The sequence below is a fragment of the Nematostella vectensis genome, chromosome 15, assembly GCF_932526225.1.
Source record: "Nematostella vectensis chromosome 15, jaNemVect1.1, whole genome shotgun sequence".
NCBI classification, from domain to species: domain Eukaryota; kingdom Metazoa; phylum Cnidaria; class Anthozoa; order Actiniaria; family Edwardsiidae; genus Nematostella; species Nematostella vectensis.
This window is the reverse complement of record NC_064048.1, coordinates 8,254,395-8,273,085: the sequence shown is the minus strand read 5'-3', so window position 1 is coordinate 8,273,085 and position 18,691 is coordinate 8,254,395. Positions and strand designations below refer to the sequence as shown.

The window sequence follows — 18,691 nt, the reverse complement described above, 5'->3', positions numbered from 1 at the left end:
CCAATTTTGCCAAGATCAATTAACGCACAAAATTTTATGCCAAGGGGGTTACCAAAGATTACTTTCATTCTATAAAGTTGGCTACAAAACTAACACTCAGTTACTAAATCGTCAGGATTTTGCCAATGTTTACACGCAACATTTCATTTCAGGGGATAACCAATCCAAACGTTACTAATTTAAATATAAACATACTGTAATGTTGGCTACAAAACTAACACTCAGTTACTAAATCGTCAAGATTTTGCCAATGTTTACACGCAACATTTCATTTCAGTGGATAACCAATCCAAACGTTACTAATTTAAATATAAACATTCTATAATGTTGGCTACAAAAAACTAAAACTCAGTTACTAAAACCGCCAAGATTTTGCTAAGATCAATGGTTACACAAAACATCGCATGACAGGGGATTACCAATCCAAACATTACTTTTAAATTAAAACATTCTATAATGTTGGCTACAAAACTAAAACTCAGTTACTAAAACCGCCAAGATTTTGCTAAGATCAATGGTTACACAAAACATCGCATGACAGGGGATTACCAATCCAAACATTACTTTTAAATTAAAACATTCTATAATGTTGGCTACAAAACTAAAACTCAGTTACTAAAATCGCCAAGATTTTGCTAAGATCAATGGTTACACAAAACATCGCATGACAGGGGATTACCAATCCAAACATTACTTTTAAATATAAACATTCTATAATGTTGCCTACAAAACTAAAACTCAGTTACTAATCGCCAGGATTTTGCTAAGATCAATGGTTACACACAACATCGCATGATAGGGGCTTGCCGATGATAGCAGACTCGTCAAGTTTCGGTGACGTCATCAATTGGCTTATCTCATCTTGCGGTTTGTACACCTCATCCATTTCCGGTTTATCCTCATCAGCATCCGGTTGCTCGCTTTCTTCAGTTTCCGGTTGATCCTCATCGTTCTTTTCCTCTTTGTCTTCAGAAACATCTTTTGGATGTTGTTTCGTGTCTAACAAGACAGCGTCATTCTGAACTTTAGTCGTTAAGTTACACGTGACCTCGCATGATAAAGGTTTGCCTCCTAGGTGACCACTAAGGACTCCCTCAACGCTGGAGCCACTACCTGCGATCTTAAATGCACCCTTGTCAACCTTGCTAATCTCGTTCTTGGCCTTTTCCGCCATCTGCAAGAAAGAATAAAGTTATTAAAAGTGATTGTAGGGAGAAATGCCTTCCATTTCTATGTTTTTACACTCTAAATTATTAACAGCTATATTTATCAGCAACAAGCTGTACAATTTTATACACGGGATATATATTATTCCATAACAATATAAGCAAGGCACCCATCTGCGTTTCATAAAAATGGCAAATGGTCGCCAAAGAACTTTCTTAAATCGAAACAATGTTGAATATTCATAGCACACATTTTCTTAGAATCCATCACGAATGCATAAAGATAAGCCAGGTGCTCTTTTAAACAAACATATCATTAACATTGCCTAAGGTAAAAGATAAGTTACCTTTTCCCATATATCAGCAACACTAATAAGCTCTGTCTTCCAGTAAGTCTTCAAGTCCTTCTCGAGGCTGCCCAAGTATTTTCTACACGTGTATTGAGCATCCTCCCTGGCGAAATATCTCAAGGCGCTATCGCCATCACTAGCAGGGGCCCAGCGATCGGGATAGCGTCCCAAAACCTTTCAGGGAAAGAATAGAGTTATTATACATGCACAGGACATATCAAGAGATTAGTGTCAACTCGATATCACTTAAAACTTTGGGCATACAGGGAACATATTGCTTAATGTTTTTTTTTTTTTTTTTTTTTTTAACTAGAGCTCCCTGGTAGGATCAAAGTTTAATCAACTCAATCAATGCATCATAAAGTTAATATGATAATATACTACATCCTACACCTTAACTCACTGAGGCAAAACCGATACATATATGGGAATGCTATTTTAAACTAAGTTTACATGGTTTAAGTTTTTACTAGAATATCATCTTGGAGTATAACAAGGACCCAAAATCCCGACATTTTTTTGGGCTTCTGTTCTTGATATGGATCTTTTCCGAATTTTGCAGTAACAAAATAAACTTACCTTCCCGTCCACTCGCATGTGGAACTTGTACTTGCACGTGTTGATGGGCGCGTGTTCGTCTCCTTTAGCGCAGTTGGGTTTGACCGAGATCTGGTTCTCAGTGTTCGCTCCTTTATTTAACCAAAAAGCCCCCTCATACAGCCTATAGACATTCTTATCCATGATGTACTCGTTTTTCGGCCGACTGCGATAGTAATGCTTGCCAACCTAGGAATAAATAGTGTAATAGTTCTTAATTTTGGGAGTCAGACCTCGAGCACACATAAAACAGCGAAAGGATACAGGAATTCTAGAGGGGAGGGGACGGGGCATTTACCCGAAAAGAGCTTCACCAATATATGTTAGCGTTACTAAATTTATGGACCAGCAGGCTCCCGTGTAAATATTTGTAGCAACATAGTAATGAATAACTTTCTCTAAGATATGCTCACCTCTAGAAAACTCGAAGAGGGACCGTATGTCTTTATGCATTCGCGAGTTATTTTCTTTAGTAAGCCTTGAGGATGTGTTATAAATAAATGACTGTATTTTTCTTCATGATATTGTTGTTAAGCAAGCCTTATGTATTCAATAACGCTGAACTTGGAAGTTGGGGGTCTCAAAACTAGAAAAACGATTTTCTTGCTCACATGTAAAACTTTATTTACAAGTTGCTTTAACAGGCCTAAGATTAATGGGACATTATCTCTGAGAGTCATTTTGCTTGGACGACACTATAAATCCGCCAAGCATTTGATTTGGCTACCTGTGGTCAGCCAAGATGGCGGCTTATTTTTGCTTTCCGGCTCCTGTCACCTTATATGTCATTTTCTTCTTTCAAACAACCTTGAACACAACCTTATTCTCAACTGAAAGCGAAGGCAGTTCATCTACTATATTAATGACAAGCAACGAGCCACTTCAGGTTGAATTTAACCTGCTAATTCATTATCGTCGTAGTGGACAACTCGAGTCACATGGCATGAAGTATCTTTCAGGGCGGATCAAGCGGTGTCCAAATTCAACTTCTACATTTCAGCTAACTCGAATTGCTGTAAGTGGGGATGTCTCTCCAAACCCTGGGCCCTCAGAGAAGTGCAGCGTGTGTTTAAGAACAATTGCACGTAATCACCGAGCTGTGCTTTGCGACTGTTGTAAGGGTCAGAGCCACATCAAGTGTGTAAATGTGAAACCCAGTGAATACAAACGGATCAAGCAAATGTTAAATGATACGTGGATATGTCCTGGCTGTGCAGCTATATCTACACAAAATGAACAGCCGTTTCAGGGTATTGGTGATGCTTCTTTTGAAGAGTTATTCAATATGAATGTGCATGGAGACCCAGCAGTCCAGGATGAGGATGAAGCAAGATATGCTAATGATCTACCTGAACCTTGGATAACACAAGAAAGAAAAAGGAACAGCACTGATCTCATGCTCATTCATCTGAACATTAACAGCTGCCAAAACAAACTGGATGAGCTGTTGTTGCTCAATAAGGAGTTAAGGAGTTATTGAGTCAGTCACCAGTTTCAAGCTTCTCGGTGTGTATATCTCTTCGGACCTTAGTTGGTCATCGCACTGTGACTATGTGATCAAAAAGTCAAACCGTCGTCTCTATGCACTCAGAAAACTAAAATCATGTGGTGTCTCAGAAAGGGATTTAGTGTCTGTATACTGTTCTCTTATAAGGTCCATCTTAGAGTATGCCTGCGTTGTCTTCTCCAACCTTCCGCAATACCTATGTGCTGCCTTAGAAAGAATTCAAAAAAGATCTCTAGGAATAATTTTCGGTAGTGGCCTTAGCTACGAGGACGCCCTCGAACGCGCATGCTTGTCTTCTTTAGAGGCGCGGCGTCACAATGTGTGCAGAAAATTCATAAGCAATATCAAACAGGGGAGCGTCTTATACCCCCTAGTGTCAAGCAGACTTATATCCTCCAATTCGTCATACTCCCTAAGATCTAAGCGCGCACATAGTGTGGTTCTGGGTCGCACGGACCGTTTTTCCAAATTCGTCTCAGCGCAATATGCTGGGGATTTAATGTTATTATGAATTATGTATGGTGTAATGTATTTTGTAGTTAGCTGACCCCACCGGTAATTCAGTTGTAAAAGAACTGCAAACGGTTGAAATAAACGAGCATTATTATTATTATTATTATTATTATTATTATTAAGGTCACATGTGATCTTTCTGACAGAGACCAAGATTGACTCCTCTTACACCAATGCTCAGCTGGCTCTTGAAGGATATCACATTTACAGAAAGGACAGAAAGAAAGGCGGCGGTGGTCTGATGGCATATTTCTCATCAAAGATGGCATCTCGTAAAGTGAAACTTCCTAAGCAGTATAAATTGCTTGAAGTTCTGGCCATTAATGCAATAATAAACAACAATAATGTGTTGTTTGTAGGCATTTATCGCTCTCCAAATCCAGCAGGAACTGATTACTACCGCAAATTGGAAGAGGAATTGCATGCAGTGTGTATGTGGGCTTCGATGGAATGTAATACGCTTGTACTCACTGGAGACCTGAATCTTGATAGATTAAGACCAGAACGTAGAGAAGGGCAAATACTGATCAATCTAGAGGAAGTATTTGGTTTAGAGTGCCTAATTAAGGATCCAACCAGAGTTACACCTACATCTGATACACTATTGGATGTGATCCTTACAAACAAGCCAGAGTTATTCAGAGCCAGTGGAGTACTAAATCCAGAAATGAGTGATCATCACTTAGTGTATGGGATTATGAAAGAAAGGGTATCTCAGCACGAACGGAAAGTAGTCACATTTAGAAGTACAAAATCACTGGATGTTGAAAAATTTAATGAAGATCTATCCTCTGCTCCCTGGCATGTCATGGAGACCTTTGACACTATGGATGATAAGTACCATTACTGGGAGACACTTTTCAACACAATAGTAGAAAAACACATGCCTACCAAGAAAATGAGATTTCGAAAAGCTGATGTACCCTATATGACACCAGAATGGAAACAAGCAATCAAAATGAAAAGGAAATTTGCTAAGCAGTATGCTCACAGCAAAACTGAGGAAAATTGGGAACTGAAGAGAAAATGGAGAAATAAAGCTACCAATTGTAGAAGGAAAGCCATTAAAGAGTATTGGCAACAAAAGGCAGATGATCTTAAAGCTAAGCCAAGTGAGTTCTATAAAACATTTAGACCTTTTCTTAGTGATAAGAAACAGCTGGTATGTGAGATCAACATCAGAACAGATGGAAAAATTGAGAAAGATCAGGAAAAGGTAGCAAACGTTCTGGTAGACTATTTTTCCACCATGGCTAATGAGATTGGTGGAGCAAATGTCAACAGTCTGACGGAAGAGGATTTGTCCAGTCATCCAAGTCTTAAGAATATCTATGATGCAAATAAGAGCAACAACTCAAATTTCTGTTTTCAACAGCTCAGCACAAATTCAGTTCAGTCATTTCTCGAGAAGCTAAATGTCAGAAAGGCCTCTGGCTATGACTCCATTACTCCCAGATTGTTAAAACTAGCATCAAGAGGTATAGCAGACTCCCTAACGGGTCTCTATAATGAGTGTATCAGGAAAGGAGAATGGCCAGAAGCATGGAAGAAAGGGGAATGGAACCCTGTTTACAAAAAGGATGACCGTCTTGAGAGAAAAAACTACCGTCCAATAACATTACTATGCATAGTGGATAAGGTATATGAGTCAATGATGAGTACACAAGTAAATAATCATTTTGATCCCAAGCTTGATCCTTGCTTGTCGGCATATAGGAAGAAGCATAGCTGTGAAACCACTCTGCTAAAACTCACAGAAGACTGGAAGCTAGCTGTAGATTCCAAACAGTTTATTGGAATACTCTCAACAGATATGAGTAAAGCATTTGACTCCTTACACCCAGCACTCATGGTAAATAAGCTCAAGGCATATGGCTTTTCTGAGCAGTCATTACACTTGATGAGATCATACTTCACCAACCGTCAAAACAGGGTCAAACTTAATGGAGTCACCAGTGTCTGGAAGGATGCAGTAAGGGGATGTCCTCAAGGGTCGTCATTTGGACCATTATTATGGAATATCTTCCAAAATGACATGACATTTGAAGTTAAAACAGCTAGCTTGTCAATGTATGCTGATGACCATCAGCTCTATGTAAAAGGGGGAACAGCTGAGTGCGTGGAACAAATTTTGAACTTCTACTTCTACTTCTACTTTATTACTTTTCAACACTTTCGTATCAAGAAAAGATGACAAAATATATATAAATCTAAATATATAAATCTAAATATAAATTAATAATAAATAGGTAATCCATAAATTCAGTCGACTTACTATATACAATAAAAATTAAAATAAATTATAAAATAAGATAATACTTAAACAATAAAAATAGCATGATAATAAAAATTAGGCGATGAACTTGTTTACGTTATTACAAAAAGATGAATAACTATTTTCTTCTCTAAGTTCAATTGATAAATTGTTCCAATCTTTGATTGTTCTGGGAAAGAAACTATATAAATAATAATCGTGACGTGCCTTAGGCTGTATAAATGTATTACTTGAATAACTTCGAGTATGACGCATTGAACGTTGATAATAATTAGGTATCGGCAATGCAATGCCATTATTTACTGATAAATAAAACATTTTTACACGGTGAGCCTTTCTCCTCTCACTCAGCAGATCCAAAGAAAGGGATTGTCTCATTATTGTAACACTAGAGTTCCAGTCGTAATCCCGCTTTATGAATCTCACCGCACGTCGCTGGACTGCTTCAATCTTGTCCACTTGATCCTGTCTATAAGGGTCCCATACAGCAGCTGCATATTCTAGATGTGACCTTACAAGTGTAACATAGGCTACACGCTTGGTGTCCTCAGAACATGAATACAAGTTCCTTTTTATGAATCCAAGTGTTGAGTTAGCCTTGTTTACGATCTTGTTTACTTGAAAATTCCACCGTAAATCATCAGACAGCAAAACGCCCAGGTAGGGATGCTGTTTAACACCTGAGAGTTTCTGATTATATAAAGTATAATCTTTCAGTACTGGTGATTTATTTCTGTAGACTGACATTTTGTAACATTTGGTAGGGTTAAAAACCATTTGCCATCTTTCGGCCCATAGCCCCACTCTGTCCAAGTCCCTCTGCAAGACTAGGTTATCATCGTCATGTGTAATTTGGTGGTACAGCAGGGCATCATCAGCAAATAGCCTTAAAGTGCATTCCAAGTTCTCCTGCATGTCATTAATAAACAGGAGGAACATCAATGGACCAAGAACGAAGAAGGACATAAGATATCACAATGGTATAAAGATAATTTCCTCAAAGGGAACTATGATAAATATAGCTTGATGTTGCTAGGCAGAAAAAACAGAAATAAAGACAACCTATCTATACAGGTTAAGATTGATGAAGAAATAATTAAATCGTCTACTGAAATGAAACTGCTAGGAGTGACTCTTGATGATAAGCTGAACTATAGTCTTCATATCAGTGAAATATGTAAGAAAGCAAGCCAAAAAGTTGGTGTGTTGGTAAGGCTTAGAAATCTAATCCCAGTAGACGCCAAATTACAACTTTATAAATCAGCAATTTTACCCAATCTCACATATTGTCACACGGTATGGCACTTTTGTAAAGCCGCTGATGCTAGAAAGTTAGAGAGAGTTCAAGAGAGGGCTCTACGCGCAATATTTAATAACAGAACTGACACTTATGCTGAACTTTTAAAGAGAGGGCGATTGTCAAGCTTAGAGAATAGAAGATTACAAGACATTCTTATATTAATGTACAAAGTTAGAAATTCCCTAGCTCCTGAGCATATTCAAAGTATATTTTTTCAGCAAGACAGGAGTTACAACTTGAGGAGCGATTTTCCTGCTCCAAGATTTAATACAATCACATATGGTAGACACAGCATAAAGTTTCTAGTCCCCTATATTTGGGGTAAAATAAGTCAGGAACTTCGTAATAAGACCAGCCTACAGGCTTTTAGGACGGGAGTGCGCACTCTTGATGTGCTTGGCCTGCTGGATGGCGCATGTGACTTCATCGCATGCTCATCCTAGTGGGGTGGGCGCGTGGGGTGGTCCCGTGTGCTGTCTGGCGGTCGGGCACATGAGGAGTGTGCACCACCCTTGTAACATATTTTTATATTAATTTGCTTTGTTATTTATTTATATGTTGCTTGTTTGTTTGTTTGGTTGTTCTTGTGTCTATTTGTATACACATGTCTGTTTACTTGTATCTACGCCTGTGATAGTTCGTCTATATAGTGTTTGTGTGTATATAATATATTATATCAATATGTATAATACGTATAGTTTTCTATAATATTTTTAATATTTTAAATATAGCTAGATTAGATTCTAAATCATATTATTTACTAATTATCTGATTATTTTTTTTTTATAGTGTCCACAATTAGCTTTTGTAGCTAAACACTTTTTGACACTTAAATAAAGTTTATGTATGTATGTATGTATGTTTGTGAAATGGAAAGAATTTAGGCAAGGCATGAAGTTCCCGGATGATCGCTCACGCGCCTAACAACCGAATCACTAAGTAGCGAGATATTGCGCCAGGCGTATGTTAGGATCCTCCCCTCCCCTGTTCTCCCCCGTACCTGCTCATAGTAGATCCGTTCGTAAGCCCATCTCGCGTACTTGCTGTAGAGCATTCCTCGGTCATTCAGCGTGTTCATGTAAAGCTTTAGACGGTCATTTTTCTCCTGTTGAGAGAAAGCATAATTTAGATAAAGATAAGTATATACTACAAAGAAATATATCAGATGGATTTTCTTCAATATTTTTATGCCATATATATGTAATACTAAAAAAACATTCAATTAAATAAAAAAAATAAAACTGCCCATAAGAAAGTTCAAGACGTCGTGCACACAATATCGTCGAAATCCTATTAGTAAATTAGCGTCACGGGTTCATGCTATGGCCCCCTCTCCTCCAAGGATCATTGCCTTCGTATCAACCCTAAATGTATAATAACAACCATTAATGCAAGAACACCTCGTTCATAATAGATACCAAACCACAAATGTGACGGGTTGTTGCCCATGATTATTAAAAAAAATCATGCTAGCCAACCACAATAACGTCGCCCATAAATTCAATAACTTAAAAATCCATAAACATCTTAAGACAAACCAAAATGGAATGGAATGGAAAGTGCCAAAGGGGTGCAACAAAGCGTCATCATAATAACATCATTAGACAATCGGGCTTTGGAGATAATGCCATGTAGGTGGCATACGATATCAACCCCCACCACCGTTGATAATTACCCTGGTATCATGATCTTTTTTGTACGAGTTGATCAGCAATTGGAGAACAAAGAGATGCAGACTTGCGAAGTCTCTGAACGGAATCAATGCGGCCTCCAGCCTTTTGATATCATTCATTGAGATCTTCTTTGAGTTTATGCTGAACTGGCTTTTCAACCTTTGAAATTTAGGCCACGCCGCGTCAATATCCATAACGGAGTTCCTCTGGCACCTTCGTACTGCGGACTCAGTGGTCTCGTGCATGCAGTTTTTAAGAAACCTCTGAAATCAACATATCATGTTATCGTTATAAGCTAGTGTGTGACACTCGCTATTGTGCATCCCTTGCTATTCCAAGGATTGCGTGCCTTTAGTTTATAACTATCCACAGGAACCAAGGGCATAATCAGGCGCGAGGACGAGGCGGAACAAGGCTACTAGAGAGGGAGGGGGTAGGGGCGGGAGAGAAGAGAAAAATTTGCAGGGGGGGAAGTCAATAAAAGGATACAAAAAGAATATTGTTCGATTGACATGAACTTCACAATGCTCTTATCATTCCTAATTCAATGTCTTAAAATTTCCAGATGCTGAAAAAGCCTTAAACCCTATAGCATCGGATAGGAGGGCAGACGGAGCTCAGTAAATAGCAAAAAGATATCGAGTCACATAATACAAAGTCCAATAAACCAAGTGTCCCAACAAAAGGATTTCATTTAATTGCAACATTCATGGGCCTTACCCTTTCCCGGGTTATCTCGGGATATCTGAAAGAAAGGTTTCTGTTCTGTCGCTTCTAGTGTTGAGCTGAAAATAGGGGATTAGATGAGGCAGCCAAGAACCCCTCTAGCCTTTAGGCTACGCTCAGGTGCTAGAAAGTATGAATTGCATTATATAGAATAGGTCAAGAGCTCCTACCTTCAGAGCAGCAAACTCGTTATTGACATGTCGTTGTTCCAGCTGGATAATTTTTCCGTCCACGTATCCCTCCATCTTTTTCAGCCGATTGTTCATGTCGTCTGTAAGCTTCTCGAAAGCCTTGTCAACCTGTTTGAAAATAGTCCCTTAGAGACCTTGTATCTAATTTGCAAACTTAATAAAACCTCATTTTCAAGAACGAAAAATGAAAAATTAACAAAAGAAACGATTTGCAGGTACCGTTCTGGACCCAGTAATATTTTGTTTGCACGCTCTATCACATTCCTTCTACCGCGAAATGCTTGAGATCATTTTCTTTGTTTATTCTATTCTGTAAACTACAGAGCGAGGCTAAATGTTCTCACCCTTTTTAAGATGTCGTTAGGTGTCGGTCTCGAAAAGGTAGAGATGATACTGAAAGCTGCAGCAAATACTCCAAAACCGGCACTCAGGACCTTGGCGACTTTGGCGGTCTTCTCGACAAGCGTGGCAACTGTAGACAGAGCCCTTCCCGCGCCCGTAGACTGGCCAATTATACCGGAAACAAACCCCAGGGAGTTGGTAAAACCTGAAAACGGAAATTGAGACTAGCAGACTGAGCGTTCACGAGAAGGGGGAATGGTGGGAGTGGAGGGGTGGGAGAGCAGGGGTGGGAGTGGAGGGGTGGGAGTGGAGGGGTGGGAGTGGTGGCGTGGGAGTGGAGGGGTGGGAGTGGAGGGGTGGGTGTGGAGGGGTTGGGAGGGGAGGGGTGGTGGGAGTGGAGGGATGGTGGGAGTGGAGGGGTGGGAGTGGAGGGATGGTGGGAGTGGAGGGGTGGTGGGAGGGGAGGGGTGGTGGGAGTGGAGGGATGGTGGGAGTGGAGGGGTGGGAGTGGAGGGGTGGTGGGAGTGGAGGGATGGTGGGAGTGGAGGGGTGGGAGTGGAGGGGTGGTGGGAGTGGAGGGATGGTGGGAGTGGAGGGGTGAGAGTGGAGGGGTGGTGGGAGTGGAGGGATGGTGGGAGTGGAGGGGTGGTGGGAACGGAGGGGTGGGAGTGGAGGGGTGGTGGGAGTGGAGGGATGGTGGGAGTGGAGGGGTGGGAGTGGAGGGGTGGGAGTGGAGGGGTGGTGGGAGTGGAGGGATGGTGGGAGTGGAGGGATGGTGGGAGTGGAGGGGTGGGAGTGGAGGGGTGGGAGTGGAGGGGTGGTGGGAGTGGAGGGATGGCGGGAGTGGAGGGATGGTGGGAGTGGAGGGGTGGGAGTGGACGGGGGTGTAGAGGGATGGGAGTGGAGGGGTGGTGGGAGTGGAGGGATGGTGGGAGTGGAGGGGTGGGAGTGGAGGGGTGGTGGGAGTGGAGGGATGGTGGGAGTGGAGGGGTGGTGGGAGTGGAGGGGTGGTGGGAGTGGAGGGGTGGTGGGAGTGGAGGGGTGGTGGGAGTGGAGGGGTGGTGGGAGTGGAGGGGTGGTGGGAGTGGAGGGGTGGTGGGAGTGGAGGGGTGGTGGGAGTGGAGGGGTGGTGGGAGTGGAGGGATGGTGGGAGTGGAGGGGTGGGAGTGGAGGGGTGGGAGTGGAGGGGTGGGAGTGGAGGGGTGGGAGTGGAGGGGTGGGAGTGGAGGGATGGGAGTGGAGAGGTGGGAGTGGAGGGGTGGTGGGAGTGGAGGGGTGGTGGGAGGGGAGGGGTGGTGGGAGTGGAGGGATGGGAGTGGAGGAGTGGTGGGAGGGGAGGGGTGAGAGTTGAGGGGTGGTGGGAGTGGAGGGGTGGGAGTGGAGGGGTGATGGGAGGGGTGGTGGGAGTGGAGGGTGGGAGTGGAGGGGTGGTGGGAGTGGAGGGGTGGTGGGAGGGGAGGGGTGGTGGGAGTGGAGGGGTGGGAGTGGAGGAGTGGTGGGAGGGGAGGGGTGAGAGTTGAGGGGTGGTGGGAGTGGAGGGATGGTGGGAGTGGAGGGGTGGTGGGAGTGGAGGGGTGGGAGTGGAGGGGTGGTGGGAGTGGAGGGATGGTGGGAGTGGAGGGGTGGGAGTGGAGGGGTGGTGGGAGTGGAGGGATGGTGGGAGTGGAGGGGTGAGAGTGGAGGGGTGGTGGGAGTGGAGGGATGGTGGGAGTGGAGGGGTGGTGGGAGTGGAGGGGTTGGAGTGGAGGGGTGGGAGTGGAGGGGTGGTTGGAGTGGAGGGATGGTGGGAGTGGAGGGATGGTGGGAGTGGAGGAGTGGCAGTGGAGGGGTGGGAGTGGATGGGTGGTGGGAGTGGAGGGGTGGTTGGAGTGGAGGGGTGGTGGGAGTGGAGGGGTGGTGGGAGTGGAGGGGTGGTGGGAGTGGAGGGGTGGTGGGAGTGGAGGGATGGTGGGAGTGGAGGGGTGGGAGTGGAGGGGTGGGAGTGGAGGGGTGGGAGTGGAGGGGTGGGAGTGGAGGGGTGGGAGTGGAGGGATGGGAGTGGAGAGGTGGGAGTGGAGGGGTGGTGGGAGTGGAGGGGTGGTGGGAGGGGAGGGGTGGTGGGAGTGGAGGGATGGGAGTGGAGGAGTGGTGGGAGGGGAGGGGTGAGAGTTGAGGGGTGGTGGGAGTGGAGGGGTGGGAGTGGAGGGGTGATGGGAGGGGTGGTGGGAGTGGAGGGTGGGAGTGGAGGGGTGGTGGGAGTGGAGGGGTGGTGGGAGGGGAGGGGTGGTGGGAGTGGAGGGGTGGGAGTGGAGGAGTGGTGGGAGGGGAGGGGTGAGAGTTGAGGGGTGGTGGGAGTGGAGGGATGGTGGGAGTGGAGGGGTGGTGGGAGTGGAGGGGTGGGAGTGGAGGGGTGGTGAGAGTGCAGGGGTGGGAGTGGAGGGGTGGGAGTGGAGGGGTGGTGGGAGTGAAGGGGTGGTGGGAGTGGAGGGGTGGTGGGAGTGGAGGGGTCGGAATGGAGGGGTGGTGGGAGTGGAGGGGTGGTGGGAGTGGAGGGGTGGTGGGAGTGGAGGGGTGGTGGGAGTGGAGGGGTGGTGGGAGTGGAGGGATGGTGGGAGTGGAGGGGTGGGAGTGGAGGGGTGGGAGTGGAGGGGTGGGAGTGGAGGGATGGGAGTGGAGGGGTGGTGGGAGTGGAGGGGTGGTGGGAGTGGAGGGGTTGGAGTGGAGGGGTGGGAGTGGAGGGGTGGTTGGAGTGGAGGGATGGTGGGAGTGGAGGGATGGTGGGAGTGGAGGAGTGGGAGTGGAGGGGTGGGAGTGGAGGGGTGGTGGGAGTGGAGGGATGGTGGGAGTGGAGGGGTGGTGGGAGTGGAGGGGTGGTGGGAGTGGAGGGGTGGGAGTGGAGGGGTGGTGGGAGTGGAGGGATGGTGGGAGTGGAGGGGTGGGAGTGGAGGGGTGGGAGTGGAGAGGTGGGAGTGCAGGGGTGGTGGGAGTGGAGGGGTGGTGGGAGGGGAGGGGTGGTGGGAGTGGAGGGGTGGGAGTGGAGGGGTGGTGGGAGTGGAGGGGTGGGAGTGGAGGGATGGGAGTGGAGGGGTGGTGGGAGTGGAGAGGTGGTGGGAGTGGAGGGATGGTGGGAGTGGAGGGGTGGTGGGAGTGGAGAGGTGGTTGGAGTGGAGGGATGGTGGGAGTGGAGGGGTGGGAGTGGAGGGGTGGTGGGAGTGGAGGGATGGTGGGAGTGGAGGGATGGTGGGAGTGGAGGGATGGTGGGAGTGGAGGGTTGGGATTGGAGGGGTGGGAGTGGAGGGGTGGTGGGAGTGGAGGGGTGGGAGTGGAGGGGTGATGGGAGGGGAGGGGAGGGGTGGTGGGAGTGGAGGGGTGGGAGTGGAGGGGTGGTGGGAGTGGAGGGGTGGTGGGAGGGGAGGGGTGGTGGGAGTGGAGGGATGGTGGGAGTGGAGGGGTGGGAGTGGAGGGGTGGGAGTGGAGGGGTGGGAGTGGAGGGATGGGAGTGGAGGGGTGGGAGTGGAGGGGTGGTGGGAGGGGTGGTGGGAGGGGAGGGGTGGTGGGAGTGGAGGGGTTGGAGTGGAGGGGTGGTGGGAGTGGAGGGGTGGTGGGAGTGGAGGGGTGGGAGTGGGGGGGTGGTGGGAGTGGAGGGGTGGGAGTGGAGGGGTGGTGGGAGGGGAGGGGTGGTGGGAGTGGAGGGATAAGAGTGGAGGGGTGGAGAGAGTGGAGGGGTGGGAGTGGAGGGGTGGTGTTAGTGGAGGGGTGGGAGTGGAGGGGTGGTGGGAGGGGAGGGGTGGTTGGAGTGGAGGGATGGTGAGAGTGGAGGGGTGGTGGGAGTGAAGGGGTGGGAGTGGAGGGGTGCTGGGAGTGGAGGGATGGTGGGAGTGGAGGGATGGGAGTGGAGGGGTGGTGGGAGTTGAGAGGTGGGAGTGGAGGGGTGGTGGGAGGGGAGAGGTGGTGGGAGTGGAGGGGTGGGAGTGGAGGGGTGGTGGGAGTGGAGGGATGGTGGGAGTGTAGGGATGGTGGGAGTGGAGGGGTGGGAGTGGAGGGGTGGGAGTAGAGGTTGGTAGGTTGGTGTGATATCGCAAGCTTTTTACCGACTTAATAAATGTAGATGTAGATGAGGGGTGGTGGGAGTGGAGGGGTGGGAGTGGAGGGGTGGGAGTGGAGGGGTGGGAGTGGAGGGGTGGTGGGAGTGAAGGGGTGGAAGTGGAGGGGTGGGAGTGGAGGGGTGGGAGTTGAGGGGTGGGAGTGGAGGGGTGGGAGTGGAGGGGTGGGAGTTGAGGGGTGGGAGTGGAGGGGTGGGAGTGGAGGGGTGGGAGTGGAGGGGTTGGGAGAGGAGGGGTGGGAGGGGAGGGGTGGTAGGATGGGGAATACTTGTGTCCCCTTCATATCTCACATCCCCCCCCCCCTTCGCTAAAACCTTATCCGCCTCTAATTAGGACACTCTGAAACTTCATGCAGCTAGATGTTGAGAAATAAGCTTACAAAATACCATATCTATCACATGACTTTGCTTTTAAAAACCAGTCAACTACAAGTGATTGTTATCGCGAAATTTTTCGCTGATACTATTTTCGGATAGTGTTATTGGAAGTATCTTTTTACCTTGGCATACGGGCGACTGGATTGGTTTAATGTTTGGAATGCCTCCACCAGGTTTGTAGCCTTCATACTTGCAAGTTCCCGTATCATCGCGGCGGACGTCGAACTTTTTCTTACGGCCAGCGGTCTCACGCGTTAGAGAACCCAGCACGATTAAGGCTAGTGCCAGTCCTTCGAGGCGAAGCGTGGAGGGACGCATTGTTTAGTGACCTGCGCACTGAGATGCGGATGACATACTTCTGAACTGTACTGTAGTTTTACTGTAGTAAAACTGTAGTACTGTGTTTTTAATTTCTTTTGCACTATTTGGCTTAGGCATAACGACACATGCCCGTACCCAGGGGGGGGGGGGGGGGGGGGGGGGGGTGGGGAATTCTTTAGCCCAGGGAATTGTCTTGTTGATACACCAAGTCTCGCTTTTATCCAAAGTAATTATCAAGAATTTTATTGGAAAGAAAATTAAAACAAATCACGCTGTTGTTCGTGTTATATTTTCTTTCCATCAAACTTTCTGACAGGCGGTGTCAGCCGTGCCTGCGCTTGCTCGTAGAAGCCGTTCATGGTTTGCAAAATAACATACTTTTCGGGTCCAAAACTTTTCTAATTGAATATTTGTCTATTTCAGTTTACAAATTCTATAGGGGCGTTTAGGCAAGGGTTTAAAAAGTATAAAAACAACTTTTCCTACACTATTCTTCAACAAAAAATCGCGCGCTTTTATAAACTTAGTTTTAACTTCAATTCTGTCTTCGCAATCTCAAATTTATTCTCCTTATTCCCTTGAAAACCTTTCCTGATAAAGAGCAAATAGCAGAGGTATATTGAAAAATCCGAAGTGTTTAAAGTGCAAAAGTTCGCGCAGTGTCAACTAATTATTTTAATTTGAAACTTACTGTACTCTCAATATAGACTCTCTGATAATACAAAGTAATCAATGTACCTTATGGTAAAAATCGCCGTGCTCCCTCCCTCCCCCTGGGTTTAGTTATTTTATGCTAACGCAGTGACCCCGCAACAAATATATGTTATCAAATGCAAACTCACGTCGCACTTCGTAAACAAAGACAACGAGAAGATAAATTTATCGAAAAGAATTGAAAAATTCGGGACCCACGACCCAAGACCTCGCAACCACGACCCACGACCATTAAGTCCAACTCCCAAGAGCTTTTGTACGCTTAAACTCCAGGTCTGTCTGCTGCCGGGTTCTTTTACATGTTTTTTTTTGTTGTTGTTGTTGGAAATTTCATCGCATAAATCAATGTTAAATGGAAGCAGCAACAAAGGAGTGGCTGACATACCCTGGTTCCAGAGCCTCGAGCGTCTGTCTATTCAGTGGCCAGCGAGGTTGAGACGTCGCAAGCTCGCTTGTCACTAAATAGAGAGACGTTCGAGGCTCTGGAACCAAGGTATGGCTGACAAAGCTTGACTCGACTGAGAATGACGAACGACTTACCGGGAACTTAGAGCTAGCACCAGATTCCTCCAACAGCAAACTGGATAAATGTCCCAAAACCACCCACTTTAATTTATAAACTGCTCATTAATATTCATACTTGTTGTAAGTGGTATTAGGCGTGATTAAAGAATGTCAATCACTTACTCCTTTGTTATTGTTTATCACTGAAAAACAGGGATTTATTCGCAAGGAACCTTCAAAAAACAGTGTACGAATGTTATTGAGGATATATGATTTAAAATATATTGGCTACTTGCTTGAATTAGCCGATGGAAATGGTGCTTTGTGTGTCTCGCCATTGAGCGGGAGCATAAAATGGCGGCGTGATTGGTCTTATTTAATTGCTTTTCTAGATTAGCAAAACGCTATGGCATCGTGCTGATGAAAAGAACAATCATATTTAACAAACAATATATGTGTGCAACGATGCAAACCAAACTAATAACGGCAATCAATCATCAAAAACTGTTTTCTTTCGGTTTAGTTGGTTTCTAAAAAACGTTGTCGTATAAAGTCTACAAAATCAAGACAGTTGTATAAATTGAAACAAGAATTTGTTGCCATATGGTGCTTCTGAAAATAAATTAAAATCGTAACACTTGATAGATACTTCTGTAACAACTATCTTTCGTGTTCTATCAGACCAGATGTAACAAAACGGCTATGACACACTTGGCTGGGGGAGGGACCGGTTTTTACAAGATGTGTTTGTGTGTGTGTCTTGGGGACTTCGGTACGCACCCCTTTTTATATACTCCGTCCTTTTTAGGATAACCGACCTTGACATCCCGAGGGGTTTTTAGCACTGTTTGGATAAGATAGAGTTTAACCAATGGGTGTACGAGGGTTGACCTTCCTAGGTGGGTGTGCCAGTCGGTTACCCTTGGTCTGCCGTGACTTACGTAATGTTTACAATGTTGCTTCTGACTAAGGATGTCACACACTAACTTGTTACACTGCTAGTGCGCATGGCAAGCTACACACGTGATTATTATGATTGACAGCATTCCAACCATTTTTGCAGTCAAACTCGTACTAAAACTAATTCTACCGACGGCTAGGTCTGAAGCCTACTTAGGGCAAACCTTGTATAAACTCAGACCTAACTTTCCTTCCTTCGTTAAGAAGTACGAACCGAGAATTGGTGGCCAAATTCCGATTGTCAAATACCACTTAAAAAGGGACGCGGCAGGTCAATCTGCTAAAAATAGGAACTGCTTGGCTAAGCAATTCGAGCGTTTTAGATTTCCCTGTCAAACGTGATAGGTTAACTAAACAACGTATGGGCCACAATGGAATTCTAATGTATCTACTTATCATAATTACGGTCGTCTGTAATCACCTACTGTATACGTTTCACGCGTAAAAATACACAAAACCCCCTTCAACTTGACATCTTTTGCTTAAAAAATGTATTTTAATCCTCGCATAAAAAATGCATTGGCATTTCAAAACAGATTTGGCAAACAAGTCATATAAATGAAATGACAAAGTGGTAGACATATTCAACATTTTTTTTACTCAGGAAATAGCTCATAATTGCACTTCCCTTCCAACAACAGCAACAACAACAACAACAGCAACAACAACAACAACAACAACAACAACAACAGACAACAACAAAAGCAAAAGCAACAAATTCCCCTCTGTTCTAGACGAGGTAATTTTTTTTTCCGCGGAAATTTAAAACATCTGTTCTGTTCTCTGATTGGTTCATTTCTATTCGCGAGTGAGGCACAAATACATTCTGTTTGCAAAGCTTTTGGATTAATCTTTTTTGTGATATCCAGGATAAACATTGTCGAGACAAGTTGGATCACGAGAGGCCGAAAGCTGTTTATTGTGGATATCACTAAAAAACGAATTTGCAATCGCTTTATTATAGCCTCCTCAGCGGGCAAATCCGCATTGAAAAGAAAGGAAGGAAAAGAACGGGTTACCTGTGGGGGAATTGCGGAGGAGGGAGACTGAGGAGAAGTAGAAGCGCTTCCGGTTTTTAACTTCCGAAGTTTTG

The 18,691-nt window shown here is 45.5% G+C and overlaps 2 protein-coding genes across 2 annotated transcripts; one reads left to right on the top strand and one right to left on the bottom strand.

Moving 5' to 3' along the window:
* Positions 1 to 32: 32 nt before the first annotated feature.
* LOC116613947 lies at positions 33 to 16,757 on the bottom strand. The gene is made up of 9 exons (XM_048722981.1): positions 16,675 to 16,757; positions 15,222 to 15,435; positions 10,643 to 10,845; positions 10,278 to 10,406; positions 9,384 to 9,644; positions 8,709 to 8,813; positions 2,096 to 2,302; positions 1,514 to 1,690; positions 33 to 1,174 (listed from the first exon to the last, which is right to left on the bottom strand). Exons 2-9 carry the CDS (start codon positions 15,415 to 15,417, stop codon positions 770 to 772), a joined length of 1,683 nt encoding a protein of 560 aa, XP_048578938.1. The 5' UTR covers positions 15,418 to 15,435; positions 16,675 to 16,757; the 3' UTR covers positions 33 to 769.
* On the top strand, positions 2,841 to 7,447 carry LOC125560702. The gene is made up of 2 exons (XM_048722974.1): positions 2,841 to 3,583; positions 4,257 to 7,447. Exons 1-2 carry the CDS (start codon positions 2,856 to 2,858, stop codon positions 6,325 to 6,327), a joined length of 2,799 nt encoding a protein of 932 aa, XP_048578931.1. The 5' UTR covers positions 2,841 to 2,855; the 3' UTR covers positions 6,328 to 7,447.
* Positions 16,758 to 18,691: the final 1,934 nt, after the last annotated feature.